The 18162-nt window shown below is 41.4% G+C and overlaps 1 protein-coding gene and 1 pseudogene across 2 annotated transcripts; both read left to right on the top strand.

Moving 5' to 3' along the window:
• The first annotated feature begins 1318 nt into the window (after positions 1-1318).
• LOC147794995 (uncharacterized) lies at positions 1319-12009 on the top strand (annotated as a pseudogene). The gene is made up of 4 exons (XR_015424182.1): positions 1319-1617; positions 4651-4768; positions 5244-6175; positions 6513-12009. The product of XR_015424182.1 is annotated as an uncharacterized LOC147794995 (transcript).
• LOC147794994 (uncharacterized) lies at positions 11011-15606 on the top strand. Its single transcript, XM_087132360.1, has 5 exons — positions 11011-11088; positions 13917-14010; positions 14271-14438; positions 14734-15002; positions 15553-15606. Exons 1-5 carry the CDS (start codon positions 11065-11067, stop codon positions 15604-15606), a joined length of 609 nt encoding a protein of 202 aa, XP_086988486.1. The 5' UTR covers positions 11011-11064.
• The last annotated feature ends 2556 nt before the right edge of the window (positions 15607-18162 follow it).

Raw genomic sequence — 18162 nt, 5'->3', positions numbered from 1 at the left:
TGTAAAGATATTTATTACAAAATTCTTTCTCTCATATTGCAGTTTTGATACATGACAGATTTTGTTTGGATAATTTGTCCACAAAAGCCTTTACTTGTGCTTGTTTCTCAAGTTCCTTATGCCCAGTCAGTTTTCTTTAATTTTAGTGAAGCTCATATGACACTCTTGTTACCTTTCACAAATAATTGCCATGTCTTTGAAAACTGTCTGGTAGCGGATTGAAAGTAACGACACTAGATCCACCCTTAGTATCCATAAGCAGGGTTACCAGGCTTATAACATGCAGCCATCCTCTTAATATTCTGTGTAGATCTGTCAATTTCAGCATGTGGGTTTGACTCAAAGTGGTAAGGTGCCAACGATACAGATAACAAAATTTGAGTGTTCACTATGAAGTTTAGATACATGTACATGTACCAAAGATGGTGGCTGTATTGTTACAAATGGTAACAGTAGCTTGGTACATGGGTTTCTAACAAAAAATGTGCTTATTTTTCTCTCCACCACACATTTTCCCTCTGCTTTCTTTAATTTTGCATTTCAACCATGTCAACCTTGACACCTTATATCCCTCACTTTTTCCTTGCCATCTTATATCCCTCACTTTTTCCTTGCCATCTTATATCCCTCACTTTTTCCTTGCCATCGTATATCCCTCACTTTTTCCTTGCCATCTTATATCCCTCACTTTTTCCTTGCCATCTTGTATCCCTAACGTTTTCCTTGCCATCTTATATCCCTCACTTTTTCCTTGCCATCTTATATCCTTCACTTTTTCCTTGCCATCTTATATCCCTCACCTTTTCCTTGCCATTTCCCCTTCTGACGTTTTGTCACTTTCTCATTTCCCACGGTTACATGTTGTTCCTATCAATAATCTTTTATTTCACCCTCTGCCCTCCATTTCCAAATGTCCCTTGTGAATTTTGTGATCTCTTTGCTGAATGTTTCCTTTTGTTTTCCGTCCCCCTTTCTTTACATCTAAACTTTCACCTTACCTTGTCAATCTTAATTTAATTCATCCATCCAATTCATTCTTGCTGTTTGTTTCCTTGCATCCTTTTTTCTTGTGTCTTCCTTGGTCTCTTGTATCCATCCACACATCATGCATTCTTACATTTTGCCCTCCATTTCTCCAATGTTCACACCCTTTCCTCCTTGCTTCTTTACTGCTAATGCAATGTCCTCCTTCATCCATCAACTTTAATCTCTCACCTTCCCTGCATCTTCAATCTGTTCCCTTGTGTGCTCTTCATTTGTATTCCTGCCCTCCTTTACTTCTCATCCCCTTCTTAACGATCATCTCTAATTGCTTTCTTTCACCATCTTTGCACCTCTGCCATCTTGTCATCTCTCTCCACCCTCTTCTCATCTGCCCGTCCTGTACATCCCTGGCACTGCTTTGCTGCATCTTCCTCTTGCCTCCCCTGCATCTTCCGCCCCCCGCCCCCTCGCACATGCAGTCTCCTTGCAAGACATCCAGATGCGCAAAGCCTTCAAAAGCTCGACCTTACTGGACCAAGAGGTGGTGGCTAATTACACAATGCCCTCGGCCATGCGGGAAACCTACATGCGCTGTGACAAACCGCCCAAGCTCAACCTCCTTACCCCTTACAGGTAACACAGAATAACCCCCTGAACCTTCTTTTCTCTTCTCAAATGGGTACGGATTCCTGACTGGGCAGGTTAACCTTGTCAAGACCTGGAGGTTTTTCTAGAGCCATTCAAAGTGCATAGTTGAATCCAATCTAATAAGCCTATAGGGCAGCAGAGTTTTGTCAAAGTTTTTAAGGACATGATGTACTCCTGAGATTGTACTTAACCAGTGACAATCATAAGGGCTTAATTTTCTATATGAAAGAAATCTCTTTAACTGTTTCCAGTTGTTTATAACCTTAATTTTGATTTCGTAAAATTGAAAATGATGGAAATACTCGGTGGAGAGGTCTATGGATTTCTTCATTACTTTCCTCTCTGTCTTTGAGTGGATGACTGGGCCAACATACTAGTACTGTAGATGATCATTAAAATTAAAACACTTTTCATGAATCAATAGAAAAAGGTCCCCAAAGTACATGTACATGTCAGTGAACGCTCAAAGCTGAATCCAAATGGGACACCTGTCTTCAATTGGCCCAGCTCCTCATCTGGAATTCACTTTACTCTTGCTCAAAAATTTGTCATCTGCATTTGCAGTGAAATAATAAAAACAATCCTCAGGCTTCAAATCGAATTTGTTTGGCCCATCTTGGGCAATGTGTATGATTATGTAATCAGTGATTCTCCCCTCCTCGCTAGACCAGATAATAGCGGTCAACCTGCAAAATTGACAATCTACTCCTGCACCTGCTGTGTCTTGTCCCGTCTTTCATCAGAGACATTTCAAATTAAAAAGAAAGAGGGGTGCAGGTAGTCCTCTGAGATGAGACTGAATAATCCAATTTAGTGATGGAACAACCTTGCCTGAGGTGTTTTATTTTTTGGGAGGGAGCTCCTACAATTTAGTCCAATCCAAACATCTTTAGATTAAAAATGCTCTTCTTGTTGGGAAATTCTTTCTCTCACATCTTATGTCACCAGTCATCAAACAACTCAGGATAGGCTCTAGAAATGCCAAATTGCATGGCAGCGAGGGCCCGCAAAACATACATTTTTTATTTGGCTAATTTCACCGTGGACAATGGTGATATTTTCCAACGGCTGGATGCAGTGGTCCATAACGATGACTCACCTGTGATTAGCCTACATGTAGCTGGTCTCGCTGGTAATATCCCAAAAGACAGAGCACAGTAGCTGGTTATGAAGGATACACATACAGTACGCCGCTTGACGAGATCAATGAATTTTAATTGCCCTGCCCTGTCTTAGTGTTTCCCCTGCTCTTGTAACACTTTCACGCTGCCCCTTTAATCCGACAAGTGAACATTTATGCCGTGTCTTGATCTAATGCTGGAACCTATCTGTAGGAAGGCATGAAGAAAGAACTTGGATGAAAAGAGACCGTTTCAGGAAGAACTTTTCTTGTTTATGATCTTGTTTTAGATTATTGTCAAAATTTGATCTAGCGCAAGTATGTGCATAAATTGAAAGTTGACAGAACATCTGAGGAAAATTGTTCCCACTTTTTTCCCCAAGGACTAGCCTTAGATTATTTTCACTGTGTCACATCAAGCCTCCATCGTCTCATTTTAATTTCTGCCTCAGAGCTTACTCAAGACAACCTTATTAGGGGATTCTTTTTCAGTTTCAATAAATCAACAACATTTTTCATTTTTTGATTCTGTTTTGGTCAACAAAATACGCACTGACAGATATAACAAAGATGTCAGTTCCTTAATACTTAAAAAGAGGGATGGAATTTAGACCCAACAACAGCACTTTGAATGGCAAAGGAGCATCTCCAGTTCTTGACAAGGTCCACACCTTTTCACACCTCCGGTGATGCCAAGAGCATGGTAGGTTGTAACCTTGGAGGTTAAGAGAAAAATAAACCCTGTCCAAACAACTGCATTCCAGTTGAGCTGACACAACTGCTGGACGTTCAGCAGTTCAATGCGAGTATCATACCAGAAGCGGTGACGCTGGACTTCAGCACCATGCAGGCTGGCATGAAGGAGATGTACTTACGCTGTGATCCACCGCCGCCTCTCAATGTCTTGTCACAGTATAGGTAAAGATCAAGATGGTAGGGAAGATGAATGGGACCCAGAATTCCCCTGATTGGGGTGTTGCCATTATACATGTAGTAATCACAGAAATCTCCCCTGATGGGGATTTGGTAAAGAACTAGGTTCAAGTGGGACTCAGTTTACTGGATTATACCTTGAACAGTTCTTCTGATTTTCGAAAATCAGGAATGTTTATGTAAGCAACATTCATTTTGGGTAGGTTTTTTTTTTTGGTAGCATTGTGTGGTATTAGGGTATGGGCTAAGTTTATTTTGACAAAATGTGTTCAACCCATTCAGGGTATATTTAAGATGAACATATTTGTGCTAGTTGGGGTACATTTAGTTTAACCCTAACCCCCTAAGGGTTGCTGGCCCTAACCTTCCCCATTCACACAAAGTTAAACACCCATTTTGTACACAGAGGCTGTTGGACTTTGTTTTTCTGAGGTATGCCAAACCCAACGCAAAAGCAAGCTGTTACAGGCCTACCAGACCTATCCCCACAGAATTAAACACTTTACTGTTTTATTGTGTGGTTGGGGAAGGTTGGGGTTAAGGAGGTGTAACTTGAAATATGTGGGGTACACCATGCTCATTTATCCCATTGAGAGTATAATCTAATCTTTCTGAACAGGCCATACTTCTGTAGCTTTTTCTATTGCCTTAACAATCAGTGTAATCTAACAACAGTACAGCTGTAGAATTCATTGTGGACGTCTGTTCCCATGACAGTGAAGCTGTTTTTTTAAAGAATATTTGGAATTCTGAAACAGCAGTTGTCATTTTATTCTTGGGCTAAGGGAGAGGGAGCCACTGCAGGTAGATGACCACAATAGACACAGTCACCACTGAACATTGGTGATCCATTGAGTGTTGACCACATGGAAATGTGATGACTTTGTACAAGTGGTCAGTAGCAGGTGGTCTTGTTTGTTTGGCTAGCACTAAAGTTGACTGTCTGTCTGTCTGTCTGTTTACAGGGAGGACGGTAAAGAAGCCTTGAAGTTCTACACAGACCCCAAATATTTCTTCCAGTTGTGGTGTGAGGAGATGCAGAAAAACATCACAGACATCAGAGAGAAGAAGAACAGGAAGAGAGTAAGATGCCAAGATTCTTTGCCTTCCCAAGTCCACCAAAACCAGCCCTTGGAGCAAATATCATGGAGCCTCTCAGTGTATTAATTTGAAAAAGAAAATACTTCTTCAGCAAAAGTTGGTTACTGGCCCAAATTTCACATGATGTGCATCTTTTGTGATTGGTACCCCACTATATCCTGCGTACAGTTATTTAGTAAAAGATTTCGACTTAGTGGAGCTATGAAAATTGGGCCAGCTTTTATTGGGGTTTAATGGATTAAGCACCGTGATGTCCCAAAACTATCACTTACATGGGACTTGATGTACATGGACACCTGCTCTGTCAAAGTGGAACACACTAGCTGGTGTTACTTTATAGTGTTGGGAATTAGAGGAGGAATGTTTGTCTTTTTTGTTATTCTTGTGTTAATTCTTTGTCTTTATCTTGTCTGCGACCTCATTTTAACTTCTGTGATGAACCTTCTCTTGATTACAGAAACGCCATGATCGTAAGACGAAGGCAGGGGGTAGCAAGCCCAGCGAGGTACGGACACGGAAGAAGGAGTGGCAAGCAATGGCGGGAGGAAAGGAGTGTATGCCTGACAAGACGCCTTCCATTACACCGACGTCAGAGACCAGGGAGCAACCCAACTCAGATTGGGGCTCGACGAAAGGGTCCAATCAAAACATTGACCAGTATCAGCAGCAGCAGCCACCGATGTCGCAGCCACAACCTGCCCCTCCGCATCAGCTGCAACACCAGGAGGTTAAACAACAAGGGATGATGTCCCGATCTTCTTCGGAAGGTTTCGACGACGTGGCCTCATTTGGTAGCGGAGGGAATCAACGGGATTCACTCCGTCCCAAGAGCCGACCCCCGCCACCCCCATCCAATCAGACCACACCTGAGGGGGTACCACCACCACCACCGGTGGTGAATGGGACGGTGCACGTTCCCAAGAGGCCTGCTCCTGTAGCACCACCACCACAGCAACAGCAGCAGCATAACCACCATCTACCGCCCCAGCAGCACCAACAGTTTGCCCCTCAGCATACTTCCCAGACCATCATTCCTCCCCCGCCGCCAATCGATAACCGCATGCCCATGATGAACAACATCGCCAATCACGCCCCACCAGAGCCGGCCCTGCCCCCACCCCACCCCATCATGAACTCCAATATTCCAGCCCCGCCCCCTCCCCCCACCACCTCCTCCACTTCCAGTAGCTCCTGGTATGGCCATTCCTCCACCACCCAAGGGACCAGCTCCTGCCCCTACTTCCATCTCGCCACCCTCTCCACCTCAAGGTGGCGAGGTACCGGAAACATCAAGCCCAGGCAACCCAACCTCCCCTAGAAGAACATCGATGAGACCAGGGCCAAAAGTAGATGACAGCAGAAACAATCTCTTGACAGCTATACAACGAGGTATTTGTTGTCTAGAAACCTGGTTCTTTGCTGGCCTATCGGCCAGTCCATATCGTAGACCAGTTCTCGTTTCTTCACTATTATTTATCTGTCATAATGACACCAAGGAGTCCTCTTCTAAAGCGTCCTTGGTACTGTAGCTTACAAGCTTGGAAAAAATAGAAAGGAAACGGTGAAGAAGTGAATTAGTTTCTGTTTGAGCAAGAAAGTTTCAAATTAAACTAGTGTAAAGCATGGGATCAAGTCCGTATCACAAGATTTTTAACCCTACACTGACTTTGTTGGTAACTGCTGCTTAATTTTCCCAAACTGATAGAAGTCTGTGTTCTGCCTCCAGGTATCAACCTACGAAAGGTTGAGATTCAAGAGGAGAGAGCCCGGCACCAGACTCCAGTTCCCAATTCTGTGGAGGCCATTTTGGCCCGACGAATCGCCGTGGAGCTCAGCGACACGGAATCAGACGACGACGAAGATGAGGATGACGATGAAGAATGGGACGATTAAATAAAAAGCTGTTGACCCAAAAGAGAAACCTCCCAAGCCAAGTGGGTCCAATATTAACATGTATTAATTTGGAGGCCATTTTAGACACAATTTTAAGGCCTTATCAAACTGTTCAAATCCTATGATCAATGTCATTTTGTCCGTTCTGCATAAACCATATGTAGTATGAGCCTCCAGCTTGACCAAGAGAGGGCACCATTTTCCTAGCAACGCAGACTTCTTTGGTAGCAACTGCACTTCATTGGTTCATAAACAATTATGAAATGCACAAGTTACATAACTACCAACAAAATGCACACTCCTGACCAACATGGCTCTTTTCAACCAATGAGGGGGTGCTTTTGTTCAAGGTGGATTGGCAATAAAGAGTATGCTACATGTGTAGATTCGCAGGTGGAATTTAAAGTTGTGAAATATCCACGTGCCCCAAAGCGCGAGCACACCAATACGTTAAATGGTGTTAAAGGGTAGCACAATTCAGCAGCATAATGAAATTTGCCCCTAATAGCTCTTGAAATCCCAAGATTGAACCTCATTCACACAAGTAAAATTAAACTCATTGGTTCAAAAAGGGTTCTTGTTGCATGGATTGACAACTTTGACAAGAACCAAATGTGGAAAAACTCAGTTGGAGCTAACATTGCAAAGAAGAGATGCATCTGACATGACAACCCATCCACTTTTAACAGGTGTTACTAGACAGCAGGTTGATAAGGCCTCATACTCCAATTAGTTCGTGTTACCTTTGAAAGACTGTTTGTAGTCTATTTTTCCAGCTGTTGTGTACATTTTGGAGCATTTGTCTCTCAGTCTCAGGGCAAAGCGAGGAAGACTTGGTCTGAGAGTGGACAGAAGCTGAGATGAGGGTGTGTTAAAACTGTAAAAAAGAATAGTGGGGACATGAATCAAATTTGTAGAGTTTCACTTATTCTGTCTCTCACATTGTACTTGATCTATTCTGGGTTGGTGTGACAAATGTTGTACTCCTTAACAAGATGCTTGGGGAAGCTGCATCTCTTGGTGTTGGAAAACTCAAATCTTATGACATTTTATTTTTCATCGGGAATTTTGCCTGTTCAATTTAGGGAAATGCCTTTGGAAATTCTTTCAATTTAAATGGTCAAGAAGAGATTAGAAACTTTGTCCAGAGGTACTCGTGAAAGTGGCACATTTAAAGAGATTGAAGACATCTCTGATCTACTCAAGGTTACTTGAAGCTTGACCCAGAAGCAATGTTTGTATCCAATTTCCCAGTCACTGTTCTTACGTGTTGGCAAAAAGGATCCATGTTTTAATCCAGTCATCTTGCAGTCTGTAGCCGCAGAAAGCAAAGTCCGTAGTCTCTGAAGCAATGCCGTCAATGGAGCACAAACATTTCTGAAAAGTAATCACCGTTGCGTTCAGCTGTGAAATCACTCCGGTTTGTCTTTCTCTCCATCCTCTGAGGTCACCTCATAAAGTTTTCTAGTGAACGCTTCCCAGAAACCTAGCTTAGCTTCTCCTAAGCACAAATTCCAATGTTTGTTATCCTGCGACAGTGAATCAAGAACTGAAAAAGAATTATGTCCACTAACGTCAGAATTTCAGTGTTGGGGATCAACTTCTGTTAATTTTTTTTCCCAGGGAAACAATACATGTGTTTCCATTGAGAAACACATCTTGTTTTTTTCTGGGTTGCTTGCAAATTTTAATATTTATACAAAGTGTAAACAAAAATGTATAAGAAATTTAAACAGATCTAGCTTTTCTAACTTACTATAACAAGGGACTGAATTTAAGAAATTGTGTAAAGTATCTTTCTACATAATAGGAAAAGTTTGTAAAAAATATCTAAATGTACCAGTAGCATGATAGATGTTTTTCTTGCTGTCTGTACAGTGTGGCTTAGCATGTTAGTTCAGTTTGCAAATCCAAGAATTCCTTTGTAAAATTTGCACAAAGTTGTCTTTCATTTTTTTGTACCTGTGACAACTGGCTGTATTGTGAATCTTCAAATATTAGTGGTCAAGTGAATGCATTGGGACATTCAGCAGAACATGTCAAGCTGAATTTTGCCTCTAGGGACCCAGTGATATATGAGGACCAATGTTATAATCGAGACCTTGCTCTGGGCCATGCACAAGACCAGTCACAAGACCATGCACAAGACCAGTCACAAGACCATGCACAAGACCAGTCACAAGACCAGTCACAAGACCATGCATAAGACCAGTCATAAGTAACAGGGTGAACAATGACAAAGGAATGCTTTTGTTGCAGTTCATTTGAATAGCTTGTGACTTAAATTCAGTCTTGTGCTAATCTTGTGACAGTCTTATTGGTTTTGACTACAGCATTGTTGAAGACATATCTCTGACTTATGGCTTGCTGGTGGCTGACCACTGATATACACCTGCTCTCCCCTGACAAAGCAAGTCCCAGCATATGCACATGGGTTTAATGTATGTGTGAATTGCTAGTTTGACCTCACGAGGTCTCTATAACAGAAAGCTTTTCCCGATATGGAAGCCATTCCGTGACACTACAAAACGACTTCACAGCGTTCATTTGTTCTTGTTCAGCAACACTTGGTTACAGATCCATATTTCTTTTGTCCCAAGCAAAGCAAACGTACCTTTGCTAAGCAAGCATAGGCCGGGGGACCAGTGAAAGAGGAAGATACATTACATGAAATTTTAGTTGGTAACCCTCAATTGGTCCTCTACTCCACTCAGTATAAAAGTAAATAGATATCACTGAATCCCAAATACAGGTACATAAATCTTAGGAGTGCTGATTTTTACTTTAGCTTTTCTTCAGAATATGTTTTGTATCATAAATTATTTACAAGTGGCCGTTTACTAAAGACTTAGTCGTTGATTAGTATTTCCATATGACAGACTGTATCTTTATCGACCTGTAACATTTTGTATAGGATAAGCCGTTGAGTGTGCATGTCTTTTTTGCTTTGATTTTATGAATGTAAATGTCAAGGTGAATTTTGTAGCAGTTGATATCCAAATTAACTTTTCTACAGTTTAATGTTTCACCATTTTGAAGGTTTTTTGTACCTTCAGTGTTGTTCACTTGTCCTTTCTCAGTAGCATTACCTTGGGTTAGTTAATGGCGATTAATATGGGCAGGTTTCTTTGTCAGCAAATGAGCTAATTTATAGTCTAAGCCAAATGCGAAAGGGGCATATGATTTGAAATTTGATTTTTTTGGTACAGGTCAACATCATTGAGTTCATTGTCAATGATGCGAAAAATCTTTAGCGATATTTTATTAATAGTGTTCATGTATTATACAGAGTAGTAGGTTATCAGGAGTAGGAGGTGTTGGAATATACATGCACGTGTATATTGCTATTATGATTTATTATTTGATCTATTATATTGAATACGTCAGGATATTGAAAGAACCAGGATGTCGACCTTTGAATTCTTATATTAAATTGTGGTTGGTTTTTAGTTTGAATTAACAAGCAGATACTTAGTAATAATTTTAATCCTCAAATTAATTTTTTTTTGCCGTTGGTTATCTTTCTCATAATTTTTTTCTCCAAGTTTGAAAGATGCATGTTTTGCATGGAATGATATTTCCCGAAGATACCAATTTGAATACTCCCACATTTCAGTCTGATATTCTCGTCTTGGTAGAGAATGCCCTTGAACCAAAAAGAAGAAGATTTTGACTTATTCAGTGATCAGTTAATGAGATTTATAATAAAAAGTTACTTCGGCCGTAACTGTTCTTGAAGACTGTCAGTTAATAGGTTTATATCTGTTCAAGACATTTTTAGGGTCGGTAGTAGTTTTTCAACCTCTGTACTTAGATTCTCCTGTCTATTGCCAGGGTAGGTGTTTTGGTACATATAAAGTGACGTTCTGATCTTGAACCTTTTGTATACGATGTCACCCGTTGTTGAGGGAACCTTTTTTAAGAACTGAGAACTTTCTTGAGAACTAACAAAAGTTTTGTATTGCACTGCTGGTTATTTCTGTTTGAATTTCCAAAAGGTTAGTGTCGAACTAACCTCAAAGTGTTTAATTTGGGCATTTTATTTCGGGAAGTTTCACCTTCTTACGAGATTGTCAGTTGGCCAAATGTCGAATAGCAGATGCCAATTTTCTGGTAACATGTACTAACATTAGCAAATTTCCTCTTGACTTATTCGAGGTGACTTTATTACTGCGGTCCCGGTGGCACGGTACTCGCGCGCATTCTTCACATTAACGCGCGCGTGCATTTTGGCTAGTCAAAGCATCCTATTTGTCGAAGAGGCGTGTAACGCGCGCGTACGATTTGGCGACCAGATTGGCACTACTGCACTAATAACCTTGCTAATGACATTCAGTTCTGATTGCTGAATTTAACTTATAGATTCATGTGTCCAGTAGCCACGGATGTCAACCAGGCTCTTTGAGCAGGTAACCTTGCACATTGGCATCATGCACATACAGACTCTTAGTTCTTGGTGGTTTCATGAACATCAACCTGGAACCAAAAATCTGCAACAAAAGCGGTTTTTGCTCCGAAATTGAAGGTTTGGTAACAGTCTAAACCTGCAGGCGTGGTACCTTTGTGAATTTAAATGGGGTTTTTCACATAACGAATGTTGAAATGAAAACTTGGCTTCGTTGTCCTTTTGAAATACACGTGGAATGCATCTTTTAAATTTAGTGGTAAAATTCGAAACAGTGATTGGTGCATCGTCAAGAGGTCATGGTATCGTCCTGAAAATGGATTGTACTTTTGGAAACGGAACCAGCGAAATCCCTCCCCGGTAAGGAGGATTGCGTTTGTTATATTACGTGTGGAATTTGTTGGTTTAAAAGATATATAATTATGTGAATCAAGAAGTCTGTCAAATGTAATTAGTGCGGTCGTTCGTGCTGCCTTTGGTGCTTCCGTCTTTTGTTTTATTTTAAATTGCATATGGGCTCTTCTCCTTGAGGTCACGTGACATGTTCGCGTGACTTGTACATCAGATTACTGGTATATTTCACTCGGCTTTCCTTAACTGTTAAACATGCTTAGCACTTGGGGAACAGTCGCGTCTGCTCAACAGATAAATATCATTGGAATTTATCGGAATAATTCATAATTTACAGTATAATGCATTGGAATTTATTGGACACGAAAACCTGACATTGTGTGTAGATATCGCCTCTAATTTGTTTCGCCTTCAGCAAGCTTATATGGATTTAATGTGATCTGTGAAAGAACATGCAGTTGGTAATTCCGCCTTTGGCTGTAGAGGAATTCCGCCATAATGGAGGAATTCATCCAGAGTAGAGGTCCGTTATTGACGACTGTAGTTTTCTATTAAAACATTGTCAAGAAAATTAGACTCTGGATTCCGTCGCGTGGTCTTATTAATGTGAGTGGCTGCTGAGGAATGCTGTGTGGTGATTATACGGAACCTATCGAGTGTTTCCGTGTGACGTCACCCAAACGCCGCTAATAAGGTGGTTACGTTTTTTAAAATGCTTTCTCGTTCACGTGTCTGGGTGCAAGAAATTGGACACAAGGAAAGTTAAAAGTCACAGATGAACTCGAGACGAATCGTCAACGTTCAAGGAAGAAAAATTTGCCATGGATTGACGGCGATATTTTATTTAGAATGTGACAAAGTTTTGTACCTTTTCACCTAGCTGCGGTGGCACCGCACTCACACGCACATTCTTCAGCTTGACGCGCGCGTGCATTTGGCAAATCATGACATCCTATTGGTCGAAGTGGAATGTAAGGCGCGCGTACCACTTGTCCACGAGCGTTGTGCCACTGCAGTAATGGCTTCTAATTCTGGAGGTGAAATTACACTATAGCTCTATGCTTTTTACTGGCTTTGATCATTCAGGTCTTTGCGCGGTCTTTTGTTTGGCGAAACATTTCATTAACCAAGTCTTGTGTTTTCGTTTTTTTCTATTAATTAACTAAAGTGATTAGACCGTGTCTATTCATACACAATTCTGCTTGCAAGCTCGTAAATTGACCTTAGATCGCTGAACAGACTACTTCAGCGAAAAGAAAAATGTCAGTGTGTTCGTTGGTGATTTTTAATTATAGTATCGATCAGTCATTCACGGCATACGTTTTCGTTAAAAACTAAGGTTGGATGAAAATTAGTTTTCAGGGCATAAAAGGGAAAAAATGGAAAAGAAAACGTGGGGAAGTGTTTAGAGTCCTCACCGGTAGGAAGAATATTTCATCGTGTGTAGTTATTTTTATTTGAACAGTTGTTCTAAGAAACTTTTGTACAGAATAATAGGATCGAAATTCGGGCCTTATTTCCTTGACACTAAATGTCGACCTTTTGTCCCCAAAGGTCTCTCGTGTCGCGCTCTTGAGTTGAATTAGTGACATTCATTTTTCAAGTTTATTGATGTGTCAGTCATCGTCCGCTGTAGACAGACGTTCGATGTAAAACCTTCAGTGGGCGGTATCACGTACGCCCTAAGACATTTCCGGCAACACGGGTATAAATGTCGTTGTTTGTTACTTGGCGCCTTATCCCTCGAGACGATACGCGCAACAAGTAGGCCTATAGAGATGAAGACAACGGTGAAGACTGGATGCCTTATCGTCTTTCTAACGAGATTACTGGTCGGTTTAACCCAATCCTGTCCCTGTTCTAACGCACGGTGTTGGCCTGTTCGGAGCGTGTCACCAGGAGGATTTACCGCCGAGTTGGATCACTTTTTAACAGGCCACACGTTGTGGGAGTCCGCGCAGTTGTCGGCTCCTTGGTGTTCTGTCCTGTGCCACACGGAACCCCAATGCCGATCATTCAGCTTCTTGCATCGGGAGAAGCAGTGCGCCCTACACTCTGTGACGAAGGAAGATTTTCCTCAGGATTGGAGTGCTCTTACCGGAGCTACACATTACAGTTATAATCCACGGGTAATCATCTCGCATCTTTGACAAGCTTTAAGTATACGGTTTTACAAGAGCAAACTGTACAAAACACCGTTTGAAGACATTTTTCAATCTTCAGTAGTTCGAATTGCACTACATACATGTACTTCAGTATAGACTAATCCGATAAGACGCCATAACCGCGGTGGCACCCCACTCACACGTACATTCTTCAGCTTGACGCGCGCGTACATTTGGCAAATCACGACACCCTATTGGTCGAAGAGGCATGTAACGCGCGCATACCACCTGTCCACGTGCATTGTCCTGCCTCAGTATGGTTTCTAATTCTGGTGGTCGAATTCCAGTTAACAGTACATGTATTTTTGTTCTTAAGGCCCAGATCAAATGCATACAAGCCAATTCGACAACTCACCTACTCAAGGAAACTGCCATCATAGCAAGTACGCCCCGTACTGTTGACCTGCAAGGTAAGCAGGATTTACTTATTTCTAGATCTAAAATTAGTATTTTGTTTAGGTTTACTTTGTTTGTTATTTTTGTTGGTTAAGGATAAAAGACGTCCCTCCCTCAAATGGTCAAAGCTTTGGATTGTGTTTTGTCTCGTCGATTTCAATTTGACGTGTAATAGATAACGCTTTTCTGTGCGAAAATCCTGATGCGGCGATATTGCGTTCAGCGTCGCCATGTCACTTTCAGAGTGTGACTTCCTAAGTATTTCATTCCGCAGTCTGTCAGACCCATGACTTGGAAGAGGACGACAGTGTGTCGCTGAGTGAGGTGTTCCCGCTGGATTCGGTTTGGTTTGACTTCTCAGTCAAGACGTCAGCCGGAGCTGCTATACATCTTTGCCGTGAGATAGTTGACCAGGAAGATCTCAATATCGTATACACCATTGGTAAGTTTCATGCTGCTCTCTCATCCACTCTCTATCCCGGTTCTATCAACCTCCAACTGAAGAATCCCGAGGTTTGTAAAAACCCATGATGAAATCGACCGGATCTCACAAGTAAACTATTTTTTTTTCAGGATTTTTGTCTTTTAGCTGGAAAAGGAGAAAAATGAGTTCTTTGATCTGATGTTTTACTCACTTTGGCATCCCCGTAGAAAAATGGTCATTATGTGAATAAAAAACACTATCTTGGTTTAATATTGGGTTACAAATATGAATATGTTGTTTCTTTTGCTACTAGTCATTGGTTCAAACGCAAACAGCCAGACCGATCTAATTGAAGATTCCCCTGGTACCGTCTTGGTCAGCTCGCCAACTCCGGACATCCTGGACTCCGCAATGTATCGCCAATTCTGGGTGTCTTACGGGAAGGGTAACGTTAGTTTTGGTCGGGTGACGGGGACGGCCAATGCAGTGACCCTCCTCCAATACGACGCCGGTACGACAACACCCGGGATTAATCGGTTAATGTTATCGTCTCATCGGTCACGTCACCCTACCACCTGGCGGGTATTAAAAGAAGTTGCAGCGCAGGCAATGATTCCGATGGCAAGTAGGCACAGTATTAGTTGCCCGGGAGCAAGCCTGAATCACGTACTTGTTTTGTTCAATCGAAGGAGACGCCATGATGCGGTGACACCATAGAGTTATAATGCACTGCACTCGCACGCACATTCTTCAGCTTGACGCGCGCGTGCGTTAGGCAAATCACGGCACCCTATTGGTTGGGATGCCATTTAACGCGCACGTGCCACCTGTCCACGAACATTGTACCAACGTCCGGTTGCCGAATTGCACTATACGCTCTCTCTCCTTTTACCCCTTGCACGTCTTTTGGTCCGTTCTCTATCCACATCGTTTGCCGTGTTTCACTCCTGGCGCTTCCAAAACGTGTCTTGGCGCCTTTCGTCTATTTTTTCTGTATGTTAATTCTCCTTAGCCTTTTTTCGAGACGGTGTCACGTCTCAACATGAAACTTGGCACGAACCCTGATCTCTTTTGTAGTCAGGATCGCTTGATCAAGACTGATTTCTATTTAAACTTTGTGTTATTTGTTTAGGAATGTATTGGCAACAATTGTGGCAAACAAGACCTCCACTCGTCACTAGCTTGAAATTCGAGCAAAAGGATATGTCTTTACGACGATTTCTTTAAAATGTCAGTGAAAAAAAAAAGTGAGCAGTGAAAGAAAAATAGCGAACTATAGAGATAAATAAAAACCTTGACGTGTGACAAGTTAACTTAAATTATTACTTTTTCTTATTCAAAGCTGAACTAATGGGAGCGTTTTTTTTCACGAATCAAGAATATCCATTTACACGTTGTTTTAATTGAGAAGCTAAAATAATAGAAACAATATCAAAATCATTCTATTGTCAAAGTCATCATCTTCACAAAGAGAGTCGGCTGGGGATATGATTTGACTCCCCGGGAAAACCTTTCAAGCACCGACCCTAGGCTGATAGCGTATTTTCCCGACGTTTTCAGTTTCAGCAATTAAGTACTGATAATGTTTCCACGACAGCACGGTCAATTTGGAGAGTGGACGGAGGTACTTCAACTTCCCCTTTCTGTATTGATCTATTCATTAAAGTCCCCACAGATGAAGTAGACAAAAGCAGCGCTGTTTGAGGGGAAAAACTCCTCCAATATTGGCATCGTTGATTTGATACTAATGATCACCCTGAGCTTTTTATAATCATTAAATAGATTATAAACACATCTGTCTGAGTTTACAATATTTTGTGTCTGTTTCTGTCCTTTTGTTTCTGTCGTCCCCCGCATGCGGGGGAGTCTTAGTGGGAGCCATTTTGTTCACTTCGGCTTGAAAGCGACTGCATTCAGAATCGCCTCCTATTATGTCATAAAAAATCAAGGAAACTTCAATCGATGATCCGTAAGGTCCCTGGGAGTATTTTCTTCATTGTCATGGTGATGTTAATGAATGTGAGCTGGAAAAGGATTCTTTATAGCCCAGTCCTTGGTTACAATTATTTTATTACTGCCGACTTTCCTCTCCTTGCAACTTTGACGTGTTCTTGCAGGCTTTAGAATAGCTTCGTTTGTGGATAATGACCGTTCAAGAGCGGTCACAATCTGGTCTTCTGTGTGTCTTGAAAGCTGATTAAGACAAGTTCACTCTTTTAAATTTTAAATTAGCATTTCTTTATGAGAGCCCCTAGTGTCCTTTTAGTGGCCGAAATGTGTGAAGTTTTCTTACCTCTTGTTTCTTTCGGCGTTGATATCGCTGGGAAATGCCCGAGGTTGTCAGCTTTTATACCTGGGAGTCAGTGAGCAATGCTCGCAGAATCGTTACGTTACGCCAGGAGCAATTCCATACAATAAATTCCATACATCCAATTCCATACAATAATTAACCCTTTAACATCTAAAGATTCACAGCTTATTTCGTGCACCATTGCAGCTTTGAAGGTTTTAAAGTTCAAATTGAAGCATTTTTTCAACCTTTTGTCTCATATTTGTAGATAACTTCAATTCATTCCAATTGTAAAAGTTCCGAAGGATGAATTCCAGTATATGTTGTTATTCACTAACTTGGACTTTACAAAGACATTGGTGATTTTCATAGTCTTGAGAAATTATATGGAATTCACAAAACTGTTTATGGTAAACAAATGTTTGTTTTGTTTTTGAAAATGCCTGACGAATATCGACTCTGTGGCGGCACTGTAAAAGTCAGACCAACACAGAATCGACACCTTGGAAGCACTTTATGTCGCAATGGAAGGGTAGTTACTGGGTGTAAGCGTTTTACCCGGTTTGGTTTCCTGTTTGGGCTGGTGCAGGAAAGGTACATGGCGATTTTAAGCATAAATCGTATTTCGCACTTTCACCTGGTCTCATTTTGATACAATATCGACACCACCTGGACCTGAAACGTCATTTATTGTTGTAAAAAGTGGGATCGTCGATAACGGTTAGGTTGCATTCTATTGGCTCGGGAATTTCAGTATAAATCAAACCACGAATAAGTTTGCGTTTTTCATCTTACTGAATTTCTTTCAGTATGCAAACCTTGCCAAGAAAAATCATGACGCTGACATGCGGTAACTTTGACGACAAGTATTCATTCGGTGAGCCACATAAGATTTCATTGTACAAGTGTATTTGAAAGTTGTCACTCGGAAACAAAGATGGATTAAGGTCTTAGTCTATGCCAGCTCTATGTATTAGTTTTTTCAAAAGACATCATTTCTTTTTGAGAACCCATAAATATTTCTTTTCACTGTATCTTTGTCTCATTAATCATTTCGTAAACCTGGGTTTTCTAGGACACAATTTTCTCTTTAAAAGTGAAGAGATAAATGAAAACCCACAACTTGGCCGACATGGCAGAGTTCGTTCTGTTGTCTTGGTTCTTGTGGCCTAATATTTGTATGTCCAAGTGGAAAAAAAAACCCACAACGTATTTGAAATGAATAATGGTCTTCAGAGACCAATTGTGTTGCCTAAATAACGAACGCGAACTCGGCATTTGCTTTACAGTAGTTCCGTGGGCCATCGATATCTTTTACAGACATTTGCAAACCAAGTCGAAGCGCTGAATAGAATTGACACAATAGGGTTTGGAGTGCGTTTGGAACCTTTGAGGTGTTGGCTGTGTTTTGCCTTTGAGGTTCGTCCAACCAACCCCCTTCCCCCCTGTATT

The sequence above is a fragment of the Acanthaster planci genome, unplaced genomic scaffold (assembly GCF_054643075.1).
Source record: "Acanthaster planci isolate LZ-2023a unplaced genomic scaffold, COTS_SCS Contig227, whole genome shotgun sequence".
In the NCBI taxonomy this organism is placed as follows: domain Eukaryota; kingdom Metazoa; phylum Echinodermata; class Asteroidea; order Valvatida; family Acanthasteridae; genus Acanthaster; species Acanthaster planci.
This window is presented reverse-complemented; position numbering and strand designations above follow the sequence as displayed.